The 21,526-nt window shown below is 39.9% G+C and overlaps 1 protein-coding gene across 1 annotated transcript in view; it reads right to left on the bottom strand.

The window, feature by feature from the left end:
• TTC8 (tetratricopeptide repeat domain 8) overlaps nt 1-20,690 on the bottom strand; it is a 47,765-nt gene extending 27,075 nt beyond the window's left edge. The window contains exons 1-7 of the mRNA XM_055538858.1: nt 19,662-20,690; nt 15,192-15,312; nt 13,824-13,887; nt 13,550-13,709; nt 13,242-13,331; nt 10,709-10,753; nt 5,503-5,588 (exon numbers count right to left, since the gene is read on the bottom strand). Coding sequence (XP_055394833.1) covers nt 5,503-5,588; nt 10,709-10,753; nt 13,242-13,331; nt 13,550-13,709; nt 13,824-13,887; nt 15,192-15,276 — 530 coding nt within the window. The 5' untranslated portion in view covers nt 15,277-15,312; nt 19,662-20,690. The remainder of the gene's footprint in view (nt 1-5,502; nt 5,589-10,708; nt 10,754-13,241; nt 13,332-13,549; nt 13,710-13,823; nt 13,888-15,191; nt 15,313-19,661) is intronic.
• Nucleotides 20,691-21,526: the final 836 nt, after the last annotated feature.

Raw genomic sequence — 21,526 nt, 5'->3', positions numbered from 1 at the left:
TCAAGAGGCTTTTTAGTTTTTCTTCACTTTCTGCCATAAGGGTGGTATCATCTGCATATCTGAGGTTATTGATATTTCTCCCGGCAATCTTGATTCCAGCTTGTGCTTCTTCCAGCCCAGCGTTTCTCCTGATGTACTCTGCATAGAAGTTAAATAAGCAGGGTAACAATATACAGCCTTGACGTACTGCTTGTCCTATTTGGAACCAGTCTGTTGTTCCATGTCCAGTTCTAACTGTTGCTTCCTGACCTGCATACAGATTCCTCAGGAGGCAGGTCAGGTGGTCTGGAATTCCAATCTCTTTCAGAATTTTCCAGTTTGTTGTGATCCACACAGTCAAAGGCTTTGGCATAGTCAATAAAGCAGATGTTTTTCTGGAACTCTCTTGCTTTTTCAGTGATCCAGCGGATGTTGGCCATTTGATCTCTGGTTCCTCTGCCTTTTCTAAAACCAGCTTGAACATCTGGAAGTTCACAGTTCATATATTGCTGAAGCCTGGCTTGGAGAATTTTGAGCATTACTTTGCTAGCGTGTGAGATGAGTGCAATTGTGCAGTAATTTGAACATTCGTTGGCATTGCCTTTCTTTGGGATTGGAATGAAAACTGACATTTTCCAGTCCTATGGCCACTGCTGAGTTTTCCAAATTTGGTGGCATATTGAGTGCAGGGCTTTCATAGCATTGTCTTTTAGAATATGAAATAGCTCAACTGGAATTCCATCACCTCCACTAACTTTGTTCGTAGTGATGTTTTGGTCCCTATAGCTCTGTAATTTGGTTTGAAATCAGGGAATGTAACGCCTCCAGCTTTGTTTTCCTTTCTCAAGATTGTTTTGGCTCTTCGGAGTCTGCTGTGGTTCCATACAAGTTTTGGAACTGCTTGCTCTACTTCTGTGAAAAATGCCACTCTAATTTTGATAGTGATTGCACTGAATCTGTAGATTGCTTCATGCACTATGGGCATTTTAATAATAATAATTCTTCTAATCCAAGAATGTGAAATATCTTTCAATTTACTTATGCCTTCATCAATTTCTTTCATTAATATTTTAGTTTTTGGTGTACAAGTATTTTCATCTCTTTGGTTAAATTTATTCCTAGGTGTTTTATTTTTTGATGGAATTGTAAATGGGCCTATTTTCTTAATTTCTTTGTTATTAATGTATAGAAAGCAACAGATTTTGTATCCTACAAGTTTACTGAATTTACTTATTATTTCCAACAGTTTTTTGGTGGAGTCTTTAGGATATTCTATATATAGCATCACATTTGCTATAAACAGACAGTTTTACTTCTTTTCCGATGTGGACGCCTTTCATTTCTTCTTCTTGCCTAACTCCTCTGGCTAGGACTTCCAATAGTATGTTCAGTAAAAATGGAGCCAGTGGGCATCCTTATCTTACCCTTCATCTTACAGAGCAAAAGCTTTCAATGCCAGTGAGTGCGACTTCAGCTACAGGCTTGTCATTCACGGCCTTTACTGTGTGGAGGTACATTCCTTCTACACCCACTTTGTTAGGAGTTTTTATCATAACTGATGCTGGACTTTGTCAAATGCTCTCTCTGCATCCATTGAGATAATCGTATGATTTTTATACTTTTTTGTTAATGTGATATATTACATTGATTTGCATATGCTGAACCATCCTTACAGACCTGGAATAATCCCACTTACTCATAATCATGATCCTTTTCATGGTCCTATTTCATTTATTTCCATTCTGATCTTTGTTATTTCCTTCCTTCTACTAACTTTGAGCTTTATCTGTTCTTCTTTTTCTAGTTACTTGAGGTGCAAAGTTAGGTTGCTTATTTGAGAATTTTCTTGTTTCTTGAGTAGGCATTTATTGCTCGGTAGTTCTCTCTTAGGATGCAGCTTTTGCTGCATTCCATAAGTTTTGATGTGTTATAATTCCAGTTTTCACTTGTTTCAAGTTACCTTTTTTGACTCTGCATAAGCCCATTTTTAAACTCTAAACAATTTTGAGGTAATCAGTTAACTTCCACTTGAGTAATATAGCTATACCATTTTATTATTCCACAACATTTTCTTTCCCCCTTTTTGTCTCTGATACTGATTGTCCTAGTCTATGAATCTGAGATTTGTTCCTTGCTTAAATACAACTGTCCTGATGTCAACACCCACTTCTGCCCAGGGAACATTTTATTACCATGAAATCAATTGCTAAAGCACACTTCAGCCTGTCCTTAATAGATCTGTTGGGCTTTCTCATAACTACTCATCCCAGACATGTGAGAGCTACTTAGGCACTTTATGATAATGCTTTTATTTATGAAATAAAGGCAAAACAGTATACAATATGGTCTATTATGTTACTTTCATTTAAAGGCTTGAAAGAATAGCTGTGTTCTTTTTTCCTAACCTAAACCTCAAGCATTGGTATAACTATACCCAAAGAGATGTTGGACAATGTGGGACAAAGAAGTTAAACTGACCCCACAGTCTGGCCTAAAGTTAGCAGATATATGATGTGGTACAAGCCCCTATTGCTTCAAAAGCCCTGCAACTTTACAAGGAATGTTCATAAAATGTTATCAGAGAACTCTGAAGTTCTGAAGAACAGCATATTTATACAGAGAGTTTCAACTGAACATTTAAGTCTTAAATACATGGCTGAAGTTCATTCACTGAATTCCATGAACACCTATTTAGTTTGCATATTTTAAACTAATAAGTTGTCTCTTGCAAAAAATAATTTTATAGGGATTACAATAAAAAGATACATATAAAAAAAGAATATGAAAACAGAACTAGATTTTACAAAAAACAATGAAGAATAAAGAAATTAAAAAACAAGCAATTAGAGCTACTGAAGTACCTGGAAACCAAAGAAAGGAAAGAAGGATGAGTCATATGTGTTTTATTACTATACCCTTAAGAGATCATTTCCTCTAATCCTATCAAAAAGGAATTCACCACATGGGTTCTTGTGCAAAGGAAATGGAGTGGGCGCCATGTATAAAGAACGTCTAGGGATAATGAAAACATCAGTCAAGTTCATAAACATAGGACAATATCAAAGAGTCAGAGTCCAGAGATAATCTCCACCAACTGCCAAGTTTTTCTCTCCAATTTAATTCAATAAACATTGTCAAGGACCAACTGCATGCACATTTAATGATGTTAAGGAGTTGCAAAAATGAAGATAACAACCATGTACTGAAGGCACCAATTAAGACTGAAACAAAACATATTTTAAAAGAAATCTAATTGTATTATGGCCAATGAGGAAAAAAAGTACTTTGAGAGCACAAAGGAGGAACAAACTAAGTTCCAGCGAGGAAGGAATGGGCAAGATTTCGACAGTGAGGTAGGGTGGGCTGGGGGTGAAGGGACATCTCTGATGGACGCAAACTATCGGCACAAGCACACAAGAAGGAAAGTCCACAGCATGTTAGGGGGATGCTGAGGTGTTAGGTTTAGGCAAAAAGAAAAACACGAGACAGAATGGGAGAAGTGAGACACGTGGGCAAAGCTACAGACTTGGACAGGCTCATGGATGCCACATGTTAAATACAGATTTCACTTGAGAGGTAATGGAGATCAACCAAAGAATATTTGCAACAGTCCCTCTGACAGTACATAGGAAGGATTGATCAGACAAGAAAATGGAGGCAGAAAACCTCGGTAAGAAACTAACGTAGCAACTCAAACAAATGACACGAAAAGCCAGGAACAGGGCACTGGAGTGGGGATGGCTAGTAAGGGAGCAACTGGAAAAGCCACTGCCCAGGAAGAACCAGGAGGACTTAACTGTCAGGAGCAGAGAGAGGGAAGTCGCCCTGGGTGCTCCCTCTGGTACCCATCCCTGACCTCGTCACCGAGAGGAAGGGGCTCTTTCTCTGGGCTCCCCCTGAGCCCTGCACTTGCTTCTGTCAGAACGGGAACCACATTTGCAAATGATTCCTGTCCGCTCTCTTCCATTCGGTTGTCAACCGTTTAAAGGAGCTTCTCATTAAGCATTTTACTGTGAGTGAGTGAACAAATGAACGAATGCTCAATATATAAAGACGAGAGGCGACCAAGGAAACAGAGGAGAATAATAATTAATATAACAAAATACATTCATTTAAATACCATCTTACATGAAGGAAACAAGGAATCAAGTTATGCTTTTCTTTCATTATTACAGATTTGTGAGAGTTTTGCTTAGAACCTCAAGATTCCAAGCTTGTCCTCAGAAATTATATTCATAAAAGCTTAATGTTATAATGATCCAGAACTACCTTTTATCAGAAAATACTTCCTCAATCTAACAGTAGGGAAAAATACTTTAGAGTTCTATGTGAAATATCTAAATGGAATATAGTCTTAATTTCAACAGTAGAAAAATAAGCATCCTTTTTATTCTATTTATATATTTCCTTTTCCTCAGTGTTCAATAACTAAAGTTAGTTAACTATAGAATGATGTTCAGTGACTAGTCTACCTTGTTTTTGAATTATAAAATACATTTATCTTTATAAAGTATAACTATTCATTTGTTTCTATTTTTCAAATGCCCCAAGTGCATTTCAATATTAAGCAATCATTTCAGTTCCTGTTTACCAGTTGTTGTATAATATTCATAATATTCATTATAACTTTTTTGATCTCTCAATTGGCTTAAAAATGTGTTTAAAGGTTAAGTGAACTGTGTAAGAATGTTCAGATTGTAGGGAAACACTAGGAGATTGTGCAAACAGTAAAAGAACTGGCATCAGAAAGTTGAGCTCAAAGTCTAATTCTGCCACTTACAGGCTCCATGAAGTTGGGAAAGTCACTTTATCCTTCTGAGGCTCACATTTTCTCATCTGGACAAAGGGCTACTAATAGCAACTACCTCCAAGATGCTGTAAGATTTAACTGAGGTAAGGTGATGTGTGGACCAGTTCTCTCTTAACTGTAAAGCACTTTGCAGATGAGAGGCAGAAGAAGAAATAAAGATGTGAGTCAAGAGGAGCAGAGAACCAATAGACCCGATTCTAATCCCAGGTCTGTTACTAACTGGTTCCTGATACAAATCAGTTTCTCTGGCCTCGGCTTCTTCATCTGAGAAGGGTGTGATGGTCTCAAAGCTTCCCCTTCCCACATTTAAAGTTTCACTATTCCAAAAGTGTCGTACTGCCAACGTGTATGTGTGTCAGTCACTCAGTCACGTCCAGCTCTCGGTGGCCCCATGGACTGTAGCCCTCCAAGCTCCTCTGTCTATGGAATTTTGCAGGCAAGAATACTGGAATGAGTTGCCATTCCTACTCCAGGGGATCTTCCCAACCCAGGGATCAAACATGTGTCTCCTGAGTCTCCTGCACTGGCAGGCGGATTCTTTACCACTCACGGGAAGCCATCACGTGATTGCTAAGCAAATGCTCTCTTAAGCAAGCCAGCGACACCTTGCTCTCTTCTCCATGAGGAAATCCATCCCCCAGAAAAGGTTACTGGATTTGAGACCCTAAAATATGTTGCTGTTTCTCAGCCTTTGAAAAGAATCTGAATTTTACCTGTAGTAACATTTTCCAATCTGCACTTTCCACCACCAGTCCTTGTACTGAGAATGCTCCGTGGAAAGGGCAGCCAAATCCAAAGCCTTTGAAAAACAATTCATTTTCAATTAGGATTTTCTCTTCTGACAATAAGCAGAAACAATAAATAATGAAATAAACCATATAATTAGCATCAATCAAAACATGCATTAGAAATCAGATAGAAACTCGAGTTGCTCATGTCTCCAGATGGCCCCACCAATTTTCCCTAAATAATCAGTTCCAGACCAGAGGGCTGACAGCAGATGAGAAGCAAACACTGATCAAAGGGAAGCAGATCTACAGTCTATCTGAATACAGCTTTAATATACAAAGTACAAAACTGGTATTAAAAATTTGTAAGTTTTTACCCCACCAAAATGCTTCCAAACTTAGTGGCAGTCAAGCCTTTACTGTGTAAAGTAGGCCCAAGTGCAGGCCCCACTTTAAAGACAGAGGTCGAGAAACAGGGAAAGATCAAGTATGGAAGTAGAAAAAGGTTTAAAAACAGGGTCATGAAGAAGAACTGGATTGCTTGGGTGACTGCCATCTTTAACAACCATTGTTAAGTTATTCTGGTATCACCTTACGTTCCAGTAATCCTAAAGGTCAGGCTTTGCTTGAGATGGACTGAGAAAGAGCTAACTGCTTTTGTATTTTATGTGTGCTTATCCCTTTCTCTCTAATGTCTTCTAGTTTGTTCCTTCTAGTGATTATTCAAGATCAGACAAAAATACCTAATTAACAATTAGGATTCTATAAAAAGCAGAAACCATTTGGACAGAGAGGAAGCAAATCAATCTTTATACAAATGTAAAGTTCACAGGAATCTGAAGCTCATGTAAAGATTTGGTTATTAGTTTTAAAAGAATTCTGATTTTTTATAATACTTACTATCCTTTCTATTAAGGTTGAAAACCTTTTATGCTTTAGTCAGTGTTAACATCATCACAATATCCAATAGCTCAGTTACAATAACTCTTAGATTTTCAGTTTTATAATCTCAGAAGTGAAATGAAAGTCCCTCAGTCATATCCGACTCTTTGTGACCCTATGGACTGTAGCCCGCCAGGCTCCTCTGTCCATGGAATTCTCCAGGCCAGAATACTGGAGTGCATAGCTGTTCCCTTCTCCAGGGGATCTTCCCAACCCAGGGATCAAACCCAGGTTTCCCGCATTGCAGGCAGATTCTTTACCGTCTGAGCCACCAGGGACGCCCATAATCTCAGAATGTATCCCATATTATTGTTCATTTCTTCATATTAACTCTTATCTGAAATGAACGCCAAAAGAGTTCCTTGAAGCTCCTGCTGCAAAATTAATAACTTTCGTTGTGTTCCCCATCTTCCCTCACTCCAGGGGAGACTTCTAAATATGCAAACTATTTATAAAGGAATGGTGTCACATGCTGAGGTTCTAATGGACTTGAAAAATCAACATCTCTACTTGAAAGCTATGGAAATTAAAAAGAATCCAGAGATAAAAGTGGAAGTGAAAAATGAGGGGAAAAAAAGGCATCATTTCAATTATCATTATCTCTAGAAATACCAGAAAACCATATTTTAATCAGCTCAGTTCAGGAGTACATTGTAAATATCTGAGTCATATTCCTTTTAACTTAATCTTTTAGACCTGTTAAAGCAAACAGATCAGATTCACTTTCAGACTTAATATAACATTCTATTTTTCATAAAAATATGTCATTCTGAATTTTTTTTACATATTCTAATTTTTCCAAGATTAGATTTAGTGCTGACTACAGGCTGTTGATTTTGCTTTCAGATATGGTTCCCGTATACGACTCACATGCCCACATATTTGTCTAAGCCAACCAAAGAAATTAATATGAATTACAGATATAGAATAAAAATGGCAAAAATTACATGTTAATGATCGCTCTTCATTTGATGACTGAGGCTGCACTAGACAAAGCCACCATTATGATTTCAAATGGACCCTGCATCCCCTGGGAACAGGCGCCCACTTCTTACACAGCCTTGCTGTTCCCTGAGAACAGGCGCCCACTTCTTACACGGCTTTGCTGTTCGCGAATGGTGCCGTGCTGTTGAGACCCTCAAGACTTAATTTCATTCTTTACTTCTGATTTATGCTGAAAACAGATTAGGAATCAAACAAAACTGCCATCGTAATAAGATACACAATTAAAAGCTGTTCACATTTTTAAATTTTAAAGAGGTGACCGAAGAGCTGTATTTTTTTAAAGTCTTTGCCAGCTTTTTAAAATAAATGACTAGATACTTATATCTTAGGATCTTTGAATAAAGTAATCAATCCAGTATCTGGCTTTTAATAAAGACCTACGAGGTTGTAAATAAGTTCATAGAAGTCCCTATGAACAGGGAGCCCTGGCAGATCTAGACAACAAAACACCTGTGAATACGTCCAACTAGGTGTCCCAGAGACTCTCCTACCAACAGCTGGAAACAGCGCCCCAACCACCCAAGGTTAAACAACAGCTTCCATTCCCTATTGTGAGCGCTGTGACAAGGTCAGCAGGGTGAAATCCAGCAGCTCATGGAAACCAAGACCTCAGAGTCCCCAGTCCACACGCCACTTCAGTCCTGTCAATATTGCCCACACTGCCCCAAAAAGGGAGAGGAAGGGAAAGACTTATTAAGAAGCCAAAAGCAGAAAGACATTTTTCCATAAAACAAATCGTTTTTTTCAATGTAGCTCCTTTTCTCACTATTATGTAAATGCCAAGATGTAGAACATCCTCAAGATGAAGTTATTCATGAGGATATCATCATCATGACCCATAATCGGCATGTGATCTATCAGGTTTCTGAACCCATCGCCTACAACTTCTCCCCTCGCAGACTTCACTCCAGCCACACTGGCCTCCTCAACGTTCTTTAAACGACCCAAGAATGCTGATACCCAGGGCCTCTGCAGTCAGTCTTTCTGACTTAACGTGCTCTTCTTCCACTGAACCACGTGGTTCATCTTCCTTCCTTCAGGCCTCTGTTTAAACGTCTTTTTGAAGTGAACTTTATCAACCGCCTTCTAAGTGAAAGTGAAGTCGCTCAGTTGTGTCCAACTCTTTGCGACCCCATGGACTGTAGCGCAGCAGGCTCCTCTATGGGATTTTCCAGGCAATAATACTGGAGTGGGTTGCCATTTCTTTCTCCAGGGGGGTCTTCCCAACCCAGGGATTGAACCCAGGTCTCCCACATTGCAGGCAGATGCTTTACCATCTGACCCACCAGGAAAGCAGCCGCCTTCTACCTCATCTAAAATAATATCATCCTCCATGTCATCATCTACTCCCTTCCCTGGTTTCCCTGCTTTATTTTTATACTACTTATCCCATGACATTTTATATATTTTTTAAATTTGCTAACTGTCTCCATTCCTTGCCCAACCAGAACGTAATTTCCAAAAGAGCAGAGATTTTGTCTATTCGCTTCACCCTGTGGTCTCAGGGCCTGGAACAGTGCCTGGCACACTGTGGTGGCTGAGAATGTGCAGGAAGAAAAAATAAACATCTCTGCAATAAATGAATCAATCTTCAACAAGTCAAGAAACTTATGATCTAGTAATTACAAACATTTACTCATTTATAAAAGGGGATGGTATTTGAATGTTTCTTTTTAATGACAATGTAACTATGTGATTTCATATATCACCCTATAATGCTCTGACCAGCTTTATATTAAGTGAAAATGGCATGTGCTGTACTTACTTTTATTTACAGCAACGTGCCCGGCTTCTCAGTCATTCCAGCCTTAGTTTCTCTTTTCTCTATGTGACCACATCCACCGTCACTTCCTTACAGATAACCACCACACTCAGTATATCTGGCCCGGGCTCTCACCTACATTTTAGGGGCACAGCTTCTGATACATGCAGTGGCATCTCCACTTGGATCGGCTTTCACAATTTCAAACTGAAAATGCCTTCCAGTGAGTTATTCAGCTTCCTTACAATCTAACCTCCTTCCCTAACAATCCCATGTCTGTTAGTAAAACAATCGCTCTCATAGCATCTTCAGGAGGCAGGTCTGACCTGGCTCTCTCCTTTGTCTGCTACACCGAATCCAGCATCACATTCTGTCACTTCCTTCGGACAATGCCTCAAAATGCTCCCACTATTTAGGATATGGCTTATTTATTTCTCATTCCATATCCTCTTCATGTTTTTACCCTTCTTTTACATTTTCTCCCTCCCTTTCCAAAAAAATCTTACTGGATTTTTACTAATATCATCCCCTGATTTTTCCCCTTGATATCTGGTAATAACATCAGAACCTCGCAATTACCTTTCTAACTGTTTAATTGTGTCAATTTTATTTCCTCAGCTAGATTACAGGACTTACAAGAGGCAGGGAAAAATGTATTTTTATATAGCATAATGGTTGACACATAGAAAACACAACTGAGAAAAATGCTTTTGTCTCCCTGCATACTAAATACATAGGTATAAAGCTTTTTCTGTGAATAAAAGAATGACAAAAAATACTATCATTAGACACTGTAGAATTAACTACATTTGATCTGACACAATCTGTGCAGTTACTACTCGTTTGCACATTAGCATGTAAAAATTACCACAAATGGAGAAGTCATATGCACATAACCTTGAAATTCTCTGTTAAAAGGCTACCAAGATGACTGATTATTGATTACTGTTGAATTTGGGTGATGATTGATGTGGGTTCATTACACTCACAGTATACATTCTACCTGCACATGTATGAAATTTTCTATCACAAAATGTTGAAGGGGAGAGATGGGAACATTACCAAAAAAACCCAGAAACACAGCATTAATAGGCAGATTCTTTACCACTACACACCAGGCAAGTCCAATACAGGTGTCAGTAAACTTATAATCACTATACAAATCAAAGAAGAAAAGGGATCCACCATGTTATTAGGATAAAAAATAAACTTTAACGAAAACATATTATGCAGCGTTCTCAATTACCCGTACCTTGCCCTTTAATGGAGATCGATTACTCCACCGATCAGGCATAAGTCTTACTACTTCTATAGTTATACAAACTTTCCTACTGAAACAAACAGTGGATTTGAAAGTATGAGTAATTCTCCAATCTTTAATAATTCCAGCTGTTTATAACGTAATAAATAGGACATTTCCAAATCTAAATCCTCCAAATCAGAAAAATTACATTAAAAAAATAGTGCAAATTCAAAACTTACAGTCTTAACATCATTTTCATGATGAAAGATATATTCAAACAGAGCCTGTGAAGAAAGAATACAAAAAATACATTACATTTTACTTTAACAAAGGTGCTCTATTGTTATAGCAAAACCCAAAGGCTATTTTGACAGCAGCTGGATTGAACCAAAATAACAAAGTCCTCTAAAGTGCCTGGAATTTATAAGTAAAGGGTATATCCATACATTTGTTACAATTACTCATTTTAAAACAAGGCTACTTATAACTGATGCCTGTTTTTAAAAATAGGAACTGGAAAGTTCAAGAATACGAACTGGAAAGCTCAACAGTTTTTTTCATATTACACATGCTATTTTATCAGAAACAGACAAATGAAAAGACCAACCTTAGGAGTGTCATAAAACTGCATGTATTATACAGTGATTGTGATATTAATAATGACACCTCAGACATGGGAAAATCTGGAAGCTCTTTCTGAAACAAAGCAGAGTTTAACTGCAAAGTAAGATGTTTTTCCTAATATGCAGATGTCTCTATGTGCAGCAAGGCTGAGAACCATTATTCTAATACTGCCCCCAACTCATCTGGATAAATAAGCATCTACCGGACTGCCCCTTGGTGGTACTATATTTATCCATAAATACCATTATTTTACACTTGCAAAGCGTACACTTCTACCCCCGGAAGATATCAAGGTTATTAACAGAGATCACTTGGAAGCAACCAAAAAAAGAATAAATAAATCAAGATAAAGCCCTCTTTAAAAAATCTATTCCTAATTCTCCATTTGTTCAGTTATTTTTTAAAAAGTTATGAGTACAGCTTGTGTCCTGATAAGTTAAGTCAAGGCAAGCTGGAGACCAAAGACAGAGAAACTTGGCATTATTTCCACAACACATTAAATAAGTGCAAAATCTAGTTCAGTTTGAATTTCATAACATAAACCAGGTCTGTCCTGGAAGCATCCCAATTTAATCGAGGGAAATGCCTCCATTGACTACAATCCCTGGTTAGAAAACAGCAATGGTATCAAGTAGCCAATGAGCCACCTCTAATAAATGGCCTGAAAAGATAAGCAATCAGATATTCCTCATAAAGGTAAAAGAAATAAGTAAAACTTTATGACTACTAAATCAAGTTGACTAGACCACTATCAAATAAGGAATGAAGAAAAATATCATTGGCATTGTTACCATCTGATTTCCTGTTTACCAGCTAGCATTCTTTTTTCTGACTTAAGTTTCAAGTCTGTATGGCTAGCGTTCTTTTTCGCCTTCCCTAGAATGTTTGTGTATGAAAGTCACTCAGTTGTGTCCAACTCTTTGTGACCCCATGGACTATTCAGTCTATGGAATTCTCCAGGCCAGAACACTGGAGTGGGTAGCCTTTCCCTTCTCCAGGGGATCTTCCCAACCCAGGGATCGAACCCAGGTCTCCCGCCTTGCAGGTAGATTCTTTACCAGCCACAAAGAAAGTCCCTAGAATGTTTAACATTTAGTAAATGTTAAACGCCAGTAGAACTAATAATAGGAACGAGCTCAGCACTGATGTACAGAATTCACAGAATTACAGATAAAAACCTGAGCTAGGCTTATACCAGTTTCTGGAAACTAACTGCTCCTGGCTCTGAATTATTCTATGCTCACCTTCAAATTCCTTTCTACTGGAAAGGTCAGGAACATCCTTCTTTCTATTCCTCCCCCTCCCCCTTCTCTCTCTCTTTCTATTACTCTTTCTCTTTAATTTAGAAAAGAATTTAATAGTTAGTTGGCTTGCCATTGTCTGGCTTAAGTAATCTTTATTGAGATGTCGGATTAATTACTAATTAGAAATAGAACGTTTTTCTATCTTCTTTTTGACAGTTCTAAAATCCTACAAGGATAGAAAATTATTTTTCTGAGAATAGTCCAAGCTAAAAAAGAAAAACACACACACATACAGATGACACCCTAAACGTCATTACCCAAAGACGGTGCTGTGTATCTGCTTTCTTTGTTATGAATTGCTATTCTTTATTAGGAGAAAATGAACTTCCTATTATGATAGTATATATGCTTTATTTCTGATTGACTTTCCTTAATACTAAAAGAAAGTTCAGATATTAGAGTAATTAAACATTTCCATTTCAATCAAGGCCAAGTCTTTTTTCTTCACAAATCTTTATCCATTTCCTGCAATGCTATTATGATAAGTCCCTCATAACTCAGTTGGTAAAGAATCCACCTGCAATGCAGGAGATCCTGGTTCGATTCCTGGGCCAGGAAGATCAGCTGGAGAAGGGATAGGCTATACCCACTCCAGTATTCTTGGGGTGCCCTTGTGGCTCAACTAGTAAAGAATCCGCCTGCAATGCAGGAGACCTGGGTTCAATCTCTGGGTTGGGAAGATCCCTTGGAGAAGGGAAAGGTTACCCACTCCAGTATTCTGGCCTGGAGAATTATGGACTGTATAGTCCATGGGGTTGCAAAGAGTCTGACACGACTGAGCGAAGTGACTTTCACTTTCACTCTGAACATCACTTCATAACATAAAATAACTTTAAGTACATACCTTTGCCAATTTAGGTTTCTGGGCATATTTTGCTAAATTCAGTCTAGATAAATTTATAAAAGGTCCATCAGGACTTGTAAGCATGGAAGCCTGTGGGGAGAAATGACAGAACAAGAAAAACTGAAACTTTCTCTTGAAACAAAAATTGAATTTAACATTCATAAAATTATAAATCCAACACAGGTAAAAAAGAATCACCTTCAAAAATCTTCCATATAATCCCCTACTATGAAAAGAGTGGAAAATGATGCAACATTACATAAATGACTTTGGTCACCCAAGGCTACGGTGCGGCTGCCAGAACTTACCGTTCCCAGCCTGACAAACCTCCCGGACGAGCTGGCGATGGGCCGGGCAGTGTAGGCGGTCCTCGGCGTTCTGATGGCCTGCTCCATAGTGCCTGGCCTTCCGCTTTGCGTGCTGGGCCTCAGGAAACCTGTAATGGGTCTTCCAGCTTGAGTGACCGGCCTGCGAGGATTGTAAATCGTTAGTGTCCGACGAAGATCTAGAGAGGAAGGCTCACACAGTCTGGCCGGTATTTGGCGCGGCGGGGGTGGATGAAGCAGGAGTGCACTGAGGTACCTGACAGCGGGGCTTGGCCCTCCGGTCTGATTAGTCCCGGGGAGTTTCAGAGACGTTCCAGGGCCTAGGAGATCAGACGGCAAGTTCAATTCACATATTATTTATAAATCTGTAAAAACTGTCCGCTAACGCAATTTTCACGAGTGCGCTGGCCTGACGGAAAAGACCTTAACAACAAGAACTGAACCTAGTAAAATGTGTTTGGTTCGTATTTATTGAGTACCTATGTTACTTTTGTTATCACATTTAATCTTCACACTAATTCTGTGCGGTAGACAGTACTAACCCATTTAGCAAAGGCTCAGAGACTTAGGTAAACAGGTCAACCTGTTAGCAGAGCCAGCGTTCACACTCAAGACAAGACAGGCTCCAAAGCTCTGACGCATCAAAATGAGAGTTCTATACTCCCAGGTGGCGCTCATGGCAAACATCCTGCCTGCCGAAGAAGGTAAGATGTAAGAGACCCTGCTTCCATCCCTGGGTTGGGAAGATCCCCTGGAGAAGGAAATAGCAACCTACTCCAATATTCTTGCCTGGAGAAGCCCATGGACAGAGAAGCCTAGCAGGCTGAAGTCCATAGGATCGCATGGAGCCGGACACGACTGAAGCGACTTAGCAGCAGCATACTCATAGTTTATTTTTCATACAAACTTCTTCTCCCAGGAAAAGATCATTTACCCCCAATATCTAGAATTTAGATATTTTAACTCCAAAAGACCAAATGATAGGGAAAAGAGACACTTTAAAACAGCTATTACCTTCCAAACATGTATAAATGACTGACCACTGTCACAACTAAGAAATTACTAGCAAGACCCCCAGATGTCATGGTCATCACCCAATGCCATTCACAGCAGCACACGTGCAGGCTGGCACTAGGCCACTGCGCCAGTCGTGACGGGCATTCTCTGCCAAGCCAATCACTCCACCACCTCACATCATGCATCACAGCAAAGCATCTTCAGTAAGGAAGTGATGCTTTCAAATGGTCAATGTTTAAAAATCCTATTAGAACACTGCTGTTGTTTGGATGCTTTCCTGTGTTTACAGACTCTTGGATAAACAATCTTTCGTTATATTAGATCAGACTGAATGCATTTTTATAAAACACTTTTAAAACATATAATATAATTTCTATTGAAAAATAGTTATACATCAGTCTCATACTTTGAGATAATATAACTGAATTGTGCTTTTGTACTGTTTAGGCAGAATAGAGGCCTTACCTCAAGTAAGGTAATATTTTTTCACATATACACGTTTTATGTATATAATGCCTTACTTTTATTACCAAAAAAAAGGCATATAGAGAGCATTTTCCACCTTGTAATGGCATTTCATTGACTTAACTGAAAAATCAATACTTACGGGGAACTTGAGCAATAGCATTCTCATCCAGTATCATTTCTGCGATTCCTTCCTGATCTACGTCGATTTCATCCACGTACACCATTTCAGTCAGTGCTCGTGCTTTCAAAATCCAGGCTGCCTAGTAAGCGTGGATAAGACAGAGCATATCTTAACTCGCACTGGAAGTAGTGTGAAGCCTGCGGAAGCTGGCCATCCTTCATCTTTGTCTAATTTTTACCCAGCGTAGTTACCATGCAGTGCGTAACACTGAGTTAAAGGCTATGTCGAGAAACTAACACAAGCGACAGGGTCACTATTAACCAAGAAACAACCTGTACGGATCAATTACCTAGCACACGACAGGGAGGCGACTGCCTGGCGCTCTTCTAACACGCCTTTTTGTAAGTGAAAGAAGAGCTTTATAGAAAGCGTTACTAGAATTGTAACTTCAGAACCAGTGAATAAAGCCACAACCACAGGGTTCTGTCTTCCCCCTCCAGAGCCACGCCCTTCACGAAAACTTTCCTGATGGTTGAACTCTAAACCTACTTCCCTCTTACCTTTCTCATAAAGCAGTCTCTTTATACTTATATTATTATGTATGAACCATATTTGACAAACACTGTAATTCCCTGGGCATCTATTTGCCCTCCCTTCCCCCAGAACACAAGCTTTTTTACCTTGTTCACTTTGAATTTTCCGTAACACCTATGGTTTTTGTACACAATAGGTGTTTCAAAACTGTTGACTTGAACTAAGATCAATTTTTGCCACTTTTAGTAACTAATCAACACCATCTCAGTTGTTTTGTGATCTAGTCAGTAGAAACCCTGCTAGAGAGTAGAAGAAAAAAAAATGGAAAAGATAATTAAGGAGTCTAGAAAATATCTTACCAGCTTTGATTTACCTTGAGAAATCAGATGTAAAGCTGTGCACAACTGAATACCTTACTAAACATTTAAAACTGCTTGAACAGAAAAGTTTATCTTTCTGCCTCAGTAGAAAAGTGAAAGTGAAAGTCGCTCAATCATGACTCTTTGGGACCCCCATGGACTGTAGCCCACCAGGCTCCTCTGTCCATGGGATTCTCCAGGCAAGAGTACTGGAGTGGGTTGCCATGCCCTCCTCCAAGGATCTTCCTGACCCAGGGATTGAACCCGGGTCTCCTGCACTGCGAGCAGATTCTTTACTGTCTGAGCCACCAGGGAAGCCCAAACATTAAACATTTAAAACTGCTTCAGCAGAAAAGCTTGCCTTTCTGCCTCAATAGAAGCAGAGAGCAGTGAAGCTTGGCCCCGTGGAAGCTGTGGGGACAAGGGCACCCGTGAAGTGGCAGCACAGGACACTCTCTCCAGTGGAGACAAAAAACTAAAAAAAGAAAAAAAAGAAAGCGGAGAGGAGGTAGCAGCAAGGAGAGGGGTTACTCCTTGTCGCCCTAGGAACTGGGCTGGGAAGCATGCTGCAGGCGGACAAAGGGACAGAGAGAGGAACAGACAGAGGCAATGAGATGTCCCAAGGGCCCTTACCAAGATCTCGAGATGTGCTCAGTCATCAGCGTGTACTGATGGAGCGCCTCATTACATAGCATTGTGCTATAGGTTCCAAGAAGGAAGCACAAGCACGTTAAAACGTGGATCCTAAGTTCCCTGAAGGTATCACCTACTGGATTAAACAACAGGGCCAAGGAGCGCATGACATGTGACGAATGTGCGACATGGAAAATAGTTTTACAAGAATTAGAAAGCAGAGCTGCTCTTGTGGGCTGAAGTAACTGGAATGTTTTTTGTTTTTTGTTTTTAATTTTTAAAGAATAAAAGAAAGTCCTCAGGCTTTCATTTTAATGGGAACAAAGAAGGCTGACTTCACAACATATTTAGGATCCTCAAGTGAAATTACATTTGACTAGATTGTGGGATTTGGGGCTTGTACTTTTCTGGCTGAGGTTTACTGGATTCTTATCAGATAACTTAGAATAAAATATTTCAAATGTTATGCATAAATTCAGCACAATTAAATGGGCAGAACATGGGCCCAAAGAACTGATTTGTTTTTTAGAAAAAGTCAATTTCAGTTGGAGTGCATCTAACTGTGAGAGCCACCAAAGGGTAGAAACCTGAGATTTTCACACACAAAAAAGATGAGGAAAGTTGCCAGATCTATACAGCTGTCTGCAGGGGTCACAGAAGTTGTTGATGGCTTGGACTTATGGTTTAACTTTGAGGATGAAAGAAAGTAATCCTGATTTATCTTTAAGTCCTCACAGTTTATGCTGCTCTCCAAGTATCGGAAGGCTTTTTTTCAAAAGGGTATTCTTCACTCAGCACCCTCTGGTGGACGGGAAGGACTGCGGCACTTTCTGTTCACACAGGAAAGCAAGACACGGGCCTCACTGGCTCCTTCTCACATTCCCAGGGGGCACACACTGCACCCCAGGTCCTGAGAACTGAGCTGGGTAAGCCACAGCCCAGGTTCTAGCTTCTAAGAATTTCAGTGTTACAGTTCAGTTCAGTTCAGTCACTCAGTTGTGTCTGACTCTTTGCAACCCCATGAATCACAGCACGCCAGGCCTCCCTGTCCATCACCAACTCCAGGAGTTTACCCAAACTCATGTCCATCAAGTCGGTGATGCCATCCAACCATCTCATCCTCTGTCGTCCCCTTCTCCTCCTGCCCCCAATCCCTCCCAGCATCAAGGTCTTTACCAGTGAGTCAACTCTTCACATCAGGTGGCCAAAGTATTGGAGTTTCAGTTTCATCATGAGTCCTTCCAATGAACACCCAGGGCTGATCTCCTTCAGGATGGACTGGTTGGATCTCCTTGCAGTCCAAGGGACTCTCAAGAGTCTTCTCCAACACCACAGTTCAAAAGCATCAATTCTTCAGTGCTCAGCTTTCTTTATAGTCCATCTCTCACATCCATACATGACTACTGAAAAAACCATAGCCTTGACTAGACGGACCTTTGTGGGCAAAGTAATGTCTCTGCTTTTGAATATGCTATCTAGGTTGGTCATAACTTTCCTTCCAAGGAGTAAGCGTCTTTTAATTTCATGGCTGCAATCACCATCTGCAGTGACTTTGGAGCCCCCCAAAAAATAAAGTCTGCCACTGTTTCCACTGTTTCCCCATCTATTTCCCATGAAGTGATGGGACCAGATGCCGTGATCTTAGTTTTCTGAATGTTGAGCTTTAAGCCCACTTTTTCACTCTCCTCTTTCACTTTCATCAAGAGGCTTTTTAGTTCCTCTTCACTTTCTACTATAAGGGTGGTGTCATCTGCATATCTGAGGTTATTGATATCAGCGTTACAGGGAGGGTATAAAAACAAAAATCTGGAACATGGCAGAGAAAGGCACCCAAATGCCTTGTCAGTTCAGTTCAGTCGCTCAGTCACGCCCAACTCTTTGCGACCCCATGGACTGCAGCACAACAGGCCTCCCTGTCCATCACCAATTCCCGGAGTTTACTCAAACTCATGTCCATTGAGTTGGTGATGCCATCCAACCATCTCATCCTCTGTTGTCCCCTTCTCCTCCTGCCTTCAGTCTTTCCCAGCATCAGGGTCTTTTCAAATGAGTCTGTTCTTCGCATCACGTGGCCAAAGTATTGGCGTTTCAGCTTCAACATCAGTCCGTCCAATGAACACCCAGGCTTGATTTCCTTTAGGATGGACTGGTTGGATCTCCTTGCAGTCCAAGGGATTCTCAAGAGTCTTCTCCAGCACCACAGTTCAAAAGCATCAATTCTTCTGCGCTCAGCTTTCTTTATAGTCCAACTCTCACATCCATACATGACTACTGGAAAAACCATAGCCTTGACTAGACGGACCTTTGTTAGCAAAGTAATGTCTCTGCTTTTTAATATGGTGTGTAGGTTGGTCATAACTTTTCTTCCAAGGAGCAAGCGTCTTTTAATGTCATGGCTGTAGTCACCATCTGCAGTGATTTTGGAGGCCAAAAAATGAAGTCTGCCACTGTTTCCACTGTTTCCCCATCTATTTGCCATGAAGTGATGGGACCGGATGCTTTGGGGTGGGGGGAAAGGTGAAGAGTTCGGCACCCAGGACAAGACAGGAAAGCGAGTGCCAGGTGACACAGGTGAGGAAGAGGAGGAAGCCCCCCTTTGGAGCTGATCTGGAGAAAGTAAAGGGCCGGGCTCGGCTGAGGAGAAGCTGCTTGGCAAGAAGCTGGAGGGAGAGTCAAGGGCAAACGCGGGACCCTGTCTGCCCGGAGAGGGGTGTGGACTTCCCCCCTGAGGAGGAGGGGCTAGTAAAATTTCAGGAGGACAGGGAGTCCCCTACGTACGAACGAGTTTAGTCCCAAGAGCACAGAGGTCCAATTTGTTCCTACGTCCAACAAAGTTAGCCTAGGTACCCAGCGAACACAACCCGCTATGGAGTACTGTGCTGTTACGTAGCTTTATGATGCTTTTCACACAAATAACATGTAAAAAAACAAACACAAAAAAACAAAGCAGCTTTAATCTTACATTACAGGACCTTGAAAAGGACGGTAGTCCAGCAGCTGGCACTCAGGGGCCGGCATCGAGTAAACAGACAAGTGGAGTTACCACCCGGAGGAGGGAGACGAAGTGGGAGAGGGCGGAGCTGAAAGGCTCGTCAGGGCGGGAGCCGCGGCGGCGCAACGTCACTCACGCTGACGTCACTCACGCTCACGCAGCGTCACACTGATGCAGAGTCACTCACGCTCACGCAGCGTCACTCACACTGACGCAACCGCACACACATGCGCCCGATGGCATGTCTGCAGGTTCACAACCCAAAGGCTCGTGTGTAGGGGACTTAACATATGATTTGGAACCCTAGTTAAATTAACTTTATAAAAGTCAAGTTTTTATTAGTATAGTATCATTTAGACAGTTGGATATTAATTATCAATGCACATATTTTGTAAAACCATTTTCATACGCATACTGTCACCTCAGAGTCCAATCCATCAGGCTCCTTGACCTCCATCCTCCTACTAAACTCTCAAATATTAAGGAAGGGCAGCTTTTTTTATATAAGGATAGGAAAGTAAATCCACTATTCCCCCCTCACCAAATGAATATATGCTTCAGAAGCCAAATAGGAAGATTTATTTTTAAAATTTTTATTCCATAAGAATTCATTTTTTCAAAAAAGTAAATAGATTTATATTTGTTTTAATTTCCTAAATCTCACTCTTAAGTAGAAATAATCATGTGAATTCTTGATATTTAAATATCGGCAATAAAATCTTAAACAATTATTTAATTTTAAATTTTATCAGTATTTGAGAATATTAATATTCCTAACTTTACTTCTAGCCTGACAAAAAATGCCCTTGAAAATCATATATATCACTGTTTGATTAAACATCAGATTGTATTCAAGGAACTGCTCTGGGCAATAGGAACAATTCATGGAATTTTAATGAAAACATCTTATTTTGGAGGAAAGCCACGTATGTTTTACAACTCTAAATTCCTCTGCCTGTTTAAATTTTTAAGTTCAAAACTAACTGGTGAAATAAAATGCATAACAAAGCAAATTGGTAATCCTACACTACCACTAGAATCTAAATAAAATTACAAATTGTTTTTATCAGATACACTTAACTCGTTAATGACAGAGTTGTGTGGTTTATGCAAATAAATTTGAATACTGATGATAAATTGGAAGTACTATGAAATTGATAAAATAATAGATGCTTAGGAGTTTTTTCATAGAAAAACAGAGATTCTCCTTGATAAATGAGTAATTATCACATCAATTATTTCCTTTTTTATCTGTGAAACATAATCCCAACTCATTCACCTATTGAGTTAGTCTACAGGACATTACTCTAGAGGCAAATATCTGCCTGCTAACATCAGGAAAATATTGACTTACTTGTACTACATTCTGGGAGGTTAACCCAATTTTAGTGATAAAAATAGACAAATGAAAAAGTTAAAACTCTACTGAGTAAAACATGTTTAAATTGTTCTGTTCCTCTTCATAGAGAACGCAAAGCCATGTAAGGCCTGAGGCTGGTGATAAACAATTCTAAGTTATTCTTAGAATAAAGCCACCAAAAGAACGGTCTGTGTAACCTCACTTAGACATCACGACAATCAGTAACAACTGACACTCTGCCTACTCTATGAGAATGAAAACTCAGGCACAAAATGTTGAGTTGTTATTGTAAAGCCTCATTTACTTTGAAGTGGTTAAAACCTGAGAGAGCGCAAAGGCGCAAAGTCTGAATAGTGAGCTCAAAAGAATCCAGTCAGCCCTGCTCCCTTCTGATTCTTTTAGATCACGGTCCAATTAAGCCAACAGGAACAGGACAGGACATACCAAATGCAGGTCCTTCACAAAGTACTTGTGC

This window comes from Bubalus kerabau, chromosome 10 (assembly GCF_029407905.1).
Source record: "Bubalus kerabau isolate K-KA32 ecotype Philippines breed swamp buffalo chromosome 10, PCC_UOA_SB_1v2, whole genome shotgun sequence".
Taxonomy (NCBI): Eukaryota; Metazoa; Chordata; class Mammalia; order Artiodactyla; family Bovidae; genus Bubalus; species Bubalus kerabau.
Note: the sequence above shows the minus strand (reverse complement) of the source record. Positions and strands in the feature narration are given on the sequence as shown.